Source organism: Pimephales promelas, chromosome 13 (assembly GCF_988280905.1).
Source record: "Pimephales promelas chromosome 13, fPimPro1.hap1.1, whole genome shotgun sequence".
NCBI classification, from domain to species: Eukaryota; Metazoa; Chordata; class Actinopteri; order Cypriniformes; family Leuciscidae; genus Pimephales; species Pimephales promelas.
The window spans coordinates 24,610,698-24,622,810 of NC_142781.1; the positions used below are offsets into that span (position 1 = coordinate 24,610,698).

Sequence of the window (12,113 nt, forward strand, 5' to 3'; positions counted from 1 at the left end):
AAGGACATTTTCTTCATGCAGTGTTGAAATTATCCTCTCAAATTGTTTAGTGGGTTATCTCAAAACTACTCTGCAAGCAAGACTGACACACTATACAAACCTTCTTCTCTGTTCCTCATGAAGTAAAATGCACACATGAGCTGTCTTTTGGCTAGGCTAGATTTAAATAACTCTACAAGCTTCATTCTCATGGATACAAGAAGCCTCATTGGTGTAATGTAATTAGAGGGGCTAGCCAATAAGGAGTTTGTACAAGAGTGCTCATTGGCCAATGGCTGCATAGATTGCCCTCTTTCATTGTCACTAGGGGAGTGTGGTGCCTGCCAAGGATGGCAATTTCGATAACAGTATAAAGTGCACTGCTTTTTTTTCTGCCTGTCAGATTTTTGATAAGGCTTGCACGAGGTGCATACATCTGTATTTAGAGGACTGCATGAGTGGTGTGAATATAATTATCTTGTGAACCTTGACACATAGGGACACACACACACCACTGATGCTGGTTTCTCTTTTTCTACGTCATTGAGGCAAATTGGTTTGCTTTGCAAGGACCATCATTTTTCTGGCTGCTGTCTCCTTGGCAACCAGTTCCTTATGGGCAGTCTTTGGACACACATTGACTCCCTCACCTGGTGAAAAGGAGAACGCAGTGATGGCTCACGAATCTGAGGAGGTTAAGCAATGTGTTTGCTTAGACTTAACACAAAGTAAAAACTATCAAACACTTAGAGCTTGTGTCAACATGTGGTCAAGAAGCACTACAGTTTTTGTTTTGACCAAGCACAAAGAGATTTCAACATTTGCTTTTGTGCAGACGTAATAGGAAACTATGCCATGTTTAATTGAGGATACCATGAAGTCACCATGAAATCAAATTTGACAAGTCTCTTTACTTTGATATATGTCCAATAGGGAAGAAATAAAGTTGAATAAAGAATATAATGGGATAGTTAAGGTTCATCACTGTCAGGCTGTTGTATATCATATGCTGCTTTGCATATTTATCTGTGTTTGATCCGTGAAATTAGGATAGAGGAACAAATGTGGCTGGAAATGTCACTGACCAAGCTGACCAAGATGCCTCAGTGGTGGTACAAGTAACCTAATCCCAGAATACATTGCTGTCATTGTCTCTTCCCAACACATACTCAATCACTTATTCTACCTCGCTTGACACAAATAAAAATACCTGTGTGTCGTACCAGACAAGTTTTCGTCCGCTCAGTATAATTAAAAACACATGGTCAAGCATACTCAAGTACTCGAACCCAGGATAGTTTGTCAGGTTAAAAATGGCATTGCTATTGGAGCCATAACCTCGTGGGCAGTGCTCTGACCAATTGTGGAATGGATATTGTGTGTATATATAATGTTTTTATGAATAAACCTCTGTAGTATTTTGGAATTAACATGTATAGGCCAGTTATGTGCTGTGAATCAATTGTTATGCTTTCCATCTAATTTGCTGTGAGATAAAATAGCGAGAACAAGCTGCTGACATTGCCATTTTCTTTTCTAACAGAGTGGCTTTGATTATGACGCAGTGATGACAGACTGCTGATTGACTTATCTGCTGGCCAGAAAAGGCAGCCACAAACTCTCTAGTGGGGTGCTATACATTTCAAACAACTAATGAATCCAGTTTCGGTTGGACAAGATACAATGCTGAGCACGCTAAGCTAAGGTAGGTGAAGGGATGGGATGGAATTTGAGGTTGAATAGTGATGACAGCAGTGACATAAATGAACTTTTCTATTAAGGGGTGATATTTACACTTAAACTGATTTCCAAGGGCATTTTTACCTCTATAAGAGCATTTTTCTAACCTTAATAAATGTATGATTTTTTTTTTTTGTTAAATTCAGTTAGAATAATAAGGTTTAGGGCTGTTACCAATCAAATGAAATCAGTATCAACAAAATCTATATTTGGACGGCAGATTTGCAACAGAATCTACATCTGAAATTGCATTTAGATGTTTTTACAGTGCTGCACATACCTGACATGAATTTTTCCTGAATGAATGTATTTGAACTGTGATTTCAGTTGCATAAATAATACAATGACAATTTTTAAATAAAATTTTGAATATAGAAAAGTTAAATGATGGGGGAATATACATAATTTGTTTGAATATGAAACTAAAACTGCCTGTAGGTGGCGGCAAGTCACTGTATTAATGAGTGAGTCATTGAGTCATTTAACTGTTTTGTTCAAAACGGCTTATTCATTCATGACCAAAGCAAGTGACAGCTTTTAGGAATATGTCATTGAATCATTTACACAACTGATTTGTTCAAAATCAGTATTGTAACACCTTTACAAAGCTCAGAGTTGATAAGGATACATTATTATTATTTTTGTTGCAAAGCAGACCAAAAACAGACCAAGACAATATTGACAATATTGTGTCTAAAATGTAAGTCACTTCATATTAATTACAGAATTTTTGTATAAGTATCACATTTACAATTGTGCTGATATTCAGGAAAAACAGCACTTTGGGGTTTAAAAATGTATACAGGGTAATTTTTGCCCCAATATCTTGAATTTTGGTGACATTTTTTCCATTCATTTCCGACACTGGATGGTAGTATCCTCAGCTGTGACTTTTGTCAGTGCAACATACCTCTGACACCCTTCTAAGGAAGTGCACACCCTGAGCCAAAAATGTCCCATTTTATCAACCCAGCCACACCTATGTGGACATAATGTAAAGGTATTATCAGACTAATGCACACTAATAATGCTGTTAGATAATTGGATGGAATCTTCCAGTAATGGAATGTTGGCACAGCTAACACTCATTAGAGCTTAATTATTGTAATCACAATAGCAGGTGATATGATGTAGTGCTGTCACCACCACCTGACACGCATGTCACCTGACCTGACACCCATTCACAGTATGTGGATGAAGTGCTGTACATGTAGTCAGCCAACACTGATATACGGTACAATACTTCCTTTTAGTTATTATTTTCTGAGGTTTATTTAAGGATTTCATTGGATGTGAACACAATGGGACTCTTTGTCTTTGTTTATTGTGTTTGTGGTGTGCTACACTGCACAGTTTGATTTCCCCCTTTATCCTGACCCAAGATTTATGTCGGTACAGCCCAAATCCCCCCTTCACTGCTGATTAGAAGGTTCCCTAAGGACTGTCATAAAGGTGCTCTGTCTATTTCTCTCTCTATCCTTCGTTCTCATCCCCCCACCTACAGTACATTACTCTGTGATTTTATTCCCATGCTCATGTCCGTGGGTCTGTATGCTCTATAATGAATAGAATCTATAGCTCTCATCTGTTCTGGGAAACAAAGAGATGATTGTGCAGTTGGATGGTTGGTGTGTGTATGTCTGTGCGAGAAGGGTCAGGGTGAATATGTCTATGTTATGTGAGAGATGCACATAATGGTGCTAATAAATCGTGACTTTTGGCCCAATTTCCTTTTGTAATCATGTCAAAAATCACCAAGGGCACAGATTGTGTACAGTAGATTATCGCTCTATTGTCTCACAAAGCATAGGGACTCATTTATTCTGTCTCAGTGACAGAGAGAGGTTGTAATAAAAGAAAGGGATAGTCCAAGAGAGAGAATGGTCACTGAGAGATGAAAGGACTAGGAGAATAGAATCAGGAATCAGATGATAGAGAATCTTTGTTGGCTGCATCTCTAACCTGGCTGTTCATTCTCTCTTCCCTGACATACACACAAGTTTGTGTGTGTATATGTGTGTGTGTGTGTGTGTGTGTGTGTGTTTGTGTTTGAGAGAGATGTTTTAATATATGTACTGCATGATCTAGAATTTACTTGGATGGTAAATATTTAGGAACCTCAACAATATATATGATTTAAAACGAATTGTAAGTCCTACTCAGATTCTCGATAAAATTTAACAAACTCAATGTTGTAACGAAAACTTGTAGCATAATCCTAAAAAAAAAAGGCAAATAAAATCACTTGTGACAGGTGCATTTCTTCAGATCACTGTTCTTTGTATAAATGCAAGGAAAAACACAGTTAATTCCATTGTGTTGCAATTTTGGACCAGTATTGTATATGGATTTATAGGGCATAATACAGCATTGACCTCTTCACCTTTACGCCAAAATCAGATGCATGTTGACTGGCGATAAATTGAGACTAGACCACATTAAACATTATTTACTTCTTTCTGAGATGTGGCACAGGGCAATAAAAGAGGAGACATACTAAACATGGGATCAGATCTTTGTGATTGGTTCACACTGGCTAAATTAAGCTGTCTGTAATGACTACAGACTCACAACACAAGATCTTGTGCTGTGCAATTAGATCAGGCCTCTATTTTTTTTATTTTTTTGAAAAGAGCGAGCTAATGCAAAGCTGATTGAGTAGATTGATGTGTCCTTCACTTAAGGATTTCTCTGTCTACACATTGATTGCAGGTTCTCACTGATCACAGGACTGCACATTTCTGTTTCCATTCATCATACTGCCTAATGGTTGTCTCTCCATCACCTCCACCTTGTTCTCCTCTTGCTTTATCTCTCTTGTACAGACCCACAAACAGTTGCATTTTCCTTTTCATTTAGCCTACACATATGGGTATTTAAACTCTGAACTACATCTTCTGGGAACACTGTTATCTTTTTGATGTTCTACATCTCCAACATATGTTGCAGACATCCTCATGTGCTTTTATCTTCGCGTCGCACCACTAAAGTGAACACTGTGGATGCTTCTAAATTGAGAATTTTTTGAAAATTAAAGAAAATGATACATTTCAGGGAAATTAGCGAGAAATAAATGTCTCTTTATATTAAAAAGTTGCCGAGGATTATCAACATATGATTCTATATTCTTAATAATTTACTATGTAGAGAAAAAGGAAGTCAGAAGGAAAACAGAGAACTGAAATGCAATGAATTTACACAGTTTATCCCCATTGAAGTATAGTAAAATAAATCCTAATAATATAATTAAGGCAATTAATTCAGGAAATTAAATAAGATAAATTAAGGAAAGATTTTAAAAATTAGCCCACAGAACTAATTATGCATAATAATAGGAAAATTGGGAAATTTGAATGGCATGCATTTGAAGCCTGACAGTAATTTGTCTTGAAATATACTCAAGTAGTGAATTTATTACAGATGTGGCAATTTGATGGCTGTAAATTGGTTTAATATAGAGACGTAATCTTTGTAATCTTGCTGGAGTATTGCATTGTACAAACCCTTGTTGTGATTTGCCCAGCACTTTTTCCCCTGGATGGTTTTGGATGCTGTCAGTGTGTATGGTGCTTTAAAACATGTGATGTGCTTCAACCACTAAAGAAAAAAAAAGAAAGTCATCTACTGTACACTAATCACTAATTGACTCAGCTGTTGAATGAGTTGACAATCCTGTCCCATCCCAACTCTAAATGTTGAGTGTATAAAGCCTGTGTTCTTAAGAAATAATAGACAAAATTATTCTATTATTAAGCCTATGTCCTGCTTCTGTACTGCACGTGTGTGACAAAGCCTAAAGGTGTTTTCAGTCACACATCTCAGAATGCTGTATGTCACATTGCTTTGGGGCAGATTGTATTCTACTGCCTAATGGATTGTGAACCCGAGATCCCTCACACACATAGGCTCTCTCACTTTTTGTTTCTCTATCTCTCATTTACCATGTCACACTATCCCTTCAGCAATGACATCACCACAGCACATCCCAGTTCTCGAATCACCATGTCATCAATCTCTCCTCACACAGTTTGACCACAGCACTGACAGGTCTGGCCTCACCTGAGGAGTCAGAGGTTTAGGCATTCATGGCACGGACTTGATTCACATTTAGCCCACATTATTGGTTGTGAACACAAATGCACTATTATTAAACAATGCCATACACACCTAATTGCTCACACTGTTAATTATCTATCTATCATCATCATCATTATCATCATTAATATTTTGATATACTCACACATGACAGGCTATTTTGTTTTTATTATTTCTTATTTTTTGTTTATGCTGTTTCATCTAATATTTATATTTTATTTCAATTAACAGGGGGGAAAAGTTTTATATACATATATATATATATATATATATATATATATATATATATTTGTCATTTTTAGTTTCACTTAACTAACTGGGTCTTAAAACAAGATTTATTTTAAATCTATGAATTTTGATGAAGGGTTAGGACCATTTAACTTTGAAGTCAGATTTGCTGTCCCACAGCAAACAGCACACCTTGAATACACACACCTCTGATACACAGTATTAGAATGTGAGCTTAAAGTTATGTAACAACCCTTGACCTTTAGGTGTAATGGCCCGTGATTGTGTCTGTGTTTCAGTGGTACAGATTCCAGACATTTCTTATTGCTTTGCCAGGGAGGGACAGTCAACAATCTCTATTGCCTGTAAAGCGTGTCACATGTGACTTGTGTATATTTAAGCTATTTGTGAACTCCTTTATTGACATATAGGCCTAGAGAACATATGCTATTAAAACTAAATTGAACATCCAAAGTCCAGTTAATCAGGTTTAAATGAGGCTTTATATGTTGTCATTGCACCATAGGAAATATCCCAAGGTTCAATGTAACTTTTACAAACGTATACATTTTCAAAGAATATAGCCTTAGGACAACTGTTGAAAGAGTTATAACTGAAAAAAAAGAAAAAAAAATCCAATGAAAGCTACAAAATACCCTATATTAATCTGGAAGTTTAAAAAAAACAAACAAAAAAAACACCTAATCATTATTGGGGATTTTTAGTTAACAGAAATGCATCATGAGTTTAATTGGATCAAATTTGAAAATAACTTAAAACACAGCCGAGACATATAGCTCAACCAAGCTTTATTTACATGCGCACCATTTTTTACAAACTAGATTACAATTCAAAATGGAGTACACAGGAAAAATACTCACAAACATAGAGAGAAGCCATAAGATAAGAGGTAAAAGAGCAAAGGTGAGGGAGGAAGGCTACGACCAGGGTGGTAAAATGTGCAAACAGTGGTATTTTCTGATTATCACAATGGGCATAGTGAATAAAACCTGTAATGTTTGAGGATCTGAAATGGTCATCTGAAAGAAAAAAAAAATGAAGAGCTGTAGGCCTAAGTATACATGCAAGGCAGTTTTTGAGGAGAGAGAATAATGTTTGTAAAATAATTTACAAGGTTCAGCTGTCTTATATGGGTGATTTTCCAATTCATTGCATACTGAATATATTAGGAACAATGTGAGTTTGAAAAAAGAAATATGATGAAAGAAGATTTAGGGTGTGTGGAGTCATGGTGTAAAGCAAGTGTGTCAAACACACAAGTAAAATTATGCTAAAACGTTAGCATTCATATTATATCCGTTGTTTTGTCTTTTTTTATTTTTGCTACAGCAGGACAATTTTTCATGTCAATGTTTTTAGATAATTATTCTCGAACAAATTTGTGATTATTTTACTGAAAAGTATGTCAAAGGATTACATTTCATCTGCTCTCCTTTTGTTTCAACACATTGGTTATTCAAGTAGACTTTGTTCGTTTGTGAAGTGCATATACTGTGCATGCACTCTGAAAAAGGTAAATGCATACAATAACGTTTAGTTTGACACCCCTGCAACCATGTCTGTCCAACTCCCCATGTAACAATTCCATTATTTTGTTCAACACATGGATATATTTGTATTATCACTACATTTTATAAGTATAGCAGGATGTATACGTATATATGCAATGCACACGATGCATATGTACATTTACATGCATGCATACTGTACATGGAAGTATGCAGTGAAGGTTAACCCTCTCTAGGGACAGAAACACAGAACATTAGGATTTGTGATAATAGTTGAGCACAATGGAACAATAAAGACATTAATAAACTGACATTAACACAGGATGCATTCCTGTTGCTTCATCTCCTTACTTCAGAAGACTGTTGTTAATATACAAATGTTCATAAAACATTTCTGAAATTGTGTACAGCCAGGTTGCAGTTAATTCAAGATGAGGCCCTGATGTTGTAATGGAGACCCCATTCTCCCCTGAGCAATAGTGATGCATTTTGCATACAGAGACAGAAAAGTCCCCAAATTTCACTGTGTCTTTTGTGAGTTTGGCTGCCAGCATCTCCTACATTTTCAAGTAATTTGGCAAATGTACAAAAGAAAGCTTATTGTTTTTGCTCAGTAAAGATTGCTTCCAGAGGAAAGGCCCATCCACCATTGAATGTTGCCAACTTGCCATGATGCTAATCATTAATCCTAATCAATTATGCTATGTCCTTGTGGCCAGGGAAACACAGATGGCCTTAATAAAGGACAGGGATCAACACTGATCATTTAGCACCTGGTATGGCATGGAAATGTCCACAATGCAAGTAAATATTTATTTATTCATTACTTTTGGCTACATTTATATGCGAGAAGTCCAAACATAGCTTTGCTGGCTAAAGAAGACGCCTCCACCTGCTAAGCTTTCAATTTTACCACTTTTTTTTTTTGTACAGTTACAGACAGTTCACACAAATTAATTACTCCTTATAAGGTTATATTCAATCACAAAAATGTATTAAGTATTATTATGAGGCAACTACATTTTAGATTGGGAACTAACTACTGTATGGTAAAAGTGAATTAAAAACAAAACAATTGATGAAGTGCACTGTCAAGCTACTCCACCTGTGCTCTGAAATTTTTCAGGTCACCTCTTAGTTGTACTCTTATATTGATCAATGACTATACAGTTAGTGCTTAGAGGATAACAGGAGTAGCCAATCATCATACAAAATTGTGATGGAAAACAGAGCGAGACCCCAGCCAAGAAAACTAAATTTATGACAGAAAAGCTACAACAGGCCTATTTAAACATTTCATTTTTAGATTACTTCTCCTCCTACAGTGGGATATTTTCAAACATTGCATAATGATCTGTGAGTTCACTGTTAGTTTGTGTTTCTCCATTGGGCTGTCTTTTGTTATAGTCTGGGTCTGCTTTTACAGATGGACCTGTGAACAGGCATATCATCCAGTGCTTGTCGCAGACAGCAATCTTGGCAAAGATTGACTTCAAGTCTTTTGGATGGTTTTTTTTTTGTGCAGGATTCTTGTAGTTGTTATTTTATTCTTTGTTGTTTTCACTGCAGTTCTGAACCTAGAGAAAGACAAAAAAAAAGTATTGCTCTGTATTAAATACATGTAATCAGATCAGCAAAACACATCCTGAACAGTAATAAGGAGCCGTTCACACAAAAAGTGGTTTTGCATTCCACTGCACTGCTGAGTGAATGGCTCCTTACAAAATGTTTATTTCCTGCAGTAATGGATCTAAAAAAAAAACACCAACAGTACAACTATATTGAAACACTTTTGTTATTTATGTTGGTTTTGTTTCTCCATGGCATGGCCAGCTATGTTCATAAACTTTATTTTGGCTCACCTAAGCGACTGCCTTCAGCCAGGCACCCAACTTTGATTGGACTGTTTTGTCCCAGTGAAGTTTCCCACAGGATTCAGACTTACAGCGTTTTGCATCAATGCATCAAAGTTAAAATCCAGTCCATCAGCGTCCATTAGTTCAGAGCGGATTATGGAATCCATATCGCAATCCAGACTGCCATTAAACATGTCCAGGTCCAAGTCTGAGGGAAAACGATCTGTTCCTGAGGGGTGACAGATCCCTACCCCGTTACTTCCGTTCAGGCCAGAGTAAAGCGACGTCTCGGTCATCAACATGGAGGGCTGTGGATGGAGGTGCTGCTTTGTGGAGACTAAATTATTAGCATCATTAACTAGACTTTGCGTCCTGTTGTTGGGGAGGGAACGCAAAGCACTCTGAGAATTGGACCCCTGATGGTGTTGCTTTTTCTGGAGGTGGCCGCTTCGCCCATTGAGCACAGAACTGAATGAAGACATCATGGGATCATTACGAAGCATGAGGCCATTGCGAAGACGGGAGTTTTGAGAGCTGACGGCGGTGCTGGCCTGTGAAATAAGTGGGTCTGACTGCGTCATCATAACGTCACTATGACTGTGTGAGATCAGTGAATCAGAATTTAGCAGCTCCTGAAGTGTGTTTCCAAAACATGAAACGCTAGAAAATGATGTTTGCTTGTTTTCCTGGATGGTCTGCATGGGTGTCTGACGCAAGACTACTGCTGGAGGCCCAAAAATGGGGTTACTGAATCCTCCGGTGTTGTTGCTCACAGTTTGGGATGATGAGGAGCTTGGGGGTGATGGAGTGCTCTTGGAGCCAAAACTGAAATTAGAAGACCCTTGAACAACCTGAACCTGTGCAGTGATGTTGTCCAACAGATCAACCATTAGGTTGTCAGCCTCATTAAGGTTCATTGTGCCAGTCAGGTCAGCTAGCACTGGAAGTTCTGCTGGGCATGTTTTGGAGTTTGATGAAGATGATGAGGGAGGTGAGAGACTGCTGGGGCTGGAGTAGAGCATTGGGGACAGGGGTGGGCCGTCTGGCACATCGTCAAGCTCTGGATTGGCCAGAATAGGTGACAGGCGGCCACTCAGGGTGCTAGCATTGGAGTTAGTTCGCGAGCGGAAGTCAGTCCAACAGGATTCCAGTTCATCACTGCTCCGGGAAGTGGGACTTCCTGGCCACTTGGACAGACCACCAGCAGATACATTCTCCAGCGAACCCTCCTGGGCAGCCTGCAGCGCTGCCTTTTTCTTGGCCGCACGCCCACGAGCAGTCTTGGTGTACTTGTTACCATTGTCCATGGAGACTGCACGTCGCCTTGGCGCTTTACCTCCCCGCCCCCCTTCAGGATTGATCATCCACCACGAGCTCTTTCCAGTTCCCTCGTTCTGTACACGGATGAAACGGCTATGCAAGGACAGGTTATGTCGGATGGAGTTCTAGAAAGAGAGCAGACAGAGACCAGAGAAAACAGGTGGTTATAAATCATTCCAACACACACACATGATCCTAAGCATCATTGACAAATATCTTATCTTGTAAAACGTGCATTTAGCACCACCTGACTTGAATTTGTGATCACAAATTCAAAAGCTAAAGTAAAAATCAAGCACGCATCCCTGATGCCCGCAAATTATAGGCCTATAGACACAGAATATGTGTGATTGCTCATTAAAAAGCAAAACTAAATAAAGAGAGTGAGCATTCAAAAGCCCCCCACCACCCTCTGTGTTATTGGTAATACCAAAGTTGTCGCAAGTTTATATATCGGTGTGAAAATGTCCTCACTGGGACAGGCCTAGTACATATTTACACTGCATATTTTGTGCAAAATGAGAACTACTGGTGTTACAAGTCAGCTTTGTTGAGAAAAGGCGTAAAGATCTATACAGATCAAACAGACAATTGATCTAACGTACAACAGACCAATATAGTTCTCCATCCTATCTCATGACAACTGAAGAACAGGTACTTTTCAGTGCCAATGAATAGGAAAACAGTGGAAAATAGATGCCATTGTGCATTACAAATACAATGTGATCTCAAGAGTTTAAAAAAAGCACAGAGTGCAGTGTAACTATAGTAACTTAGAGGAAACATTTTATAGCCGGTAACCTTGGGACAACAAACAGGTTACATTCCTGGCTATAACATTATCTTTTTCCCCTCAATAATGCATTAGGCTGCAGTTGGATATACAGAAGTCAATAAATGCTAAACTTTTTTATTTTTATATACATTCTAATATACAATGTGCCTTGACATTCGTAACTCTCACAGATAGAGACTTTAGTTCATGTTGATGTCACATTTTTACCCCGTCTTATGACTCACAAGATGCGTGTGTGTGTGTTGAGCTATGATGAGCGATACCACGGATACCGGTGTTTACAGTGCCAAGTCCCTCTAGAGATTAATGACATAATGTTTGTGTGTGTGAGGGAAAAGAGGCGTAAGGGTATGACTAAAACCTCAATGGAGCAGCATGTTGTGAATGAAGTCATTAAAACCAATTCATTTTCTTCCTCCACTTTCTTGGCAGCTATAAACAAACTTGTGGCACTGAAACCAAAAAAAAAAAAAACTTGTGCCATTTACACCAAATGCAGTTCACTGTCTTTCCAAGCATATACCTCCCTTATTTAAACTGCTTCTTTTAACTCTCACTTATTGCGTAATC

At 38.0% G+C, this 12,113-nt stretch overlaps 1 protein-coding gene across 2 annotated transcripts in view; it reads right to left on the reverse strand.

Moving 5' to 3' along the window:
- Nucleotides 1-6,834: 6,834 nt before the first annotated feature.
- foxo3b (forkhead box O3b) overlaps nucleotides 6,835-12,113 on the reverse strand; it is a 38,543-nt gene continuing 33,264 nt past the window's right edge. For both annotated transcript variants that reach the window (XM_039692623.2, XM_039692621.2), the window contains exons 3-4: nucleotides 9,434-10,872; nucleotides 6,835-9,148 (exon numbers count right to left, since the gene is read on the reverse strand). In XM_039692623.2, the coding sequence (XP_039548557.2) occupies nucleotides 9,448-10,872 (1,425 nt within the window). In that variant the 3' untranslated portion in view covers nucleotides 6,835-9,148; nucleotides 9,434-9,447. The remainder of the gene's footprint in view (nucleotides 9,149-9,433; nucleotides 10,873-12,113) is intronic.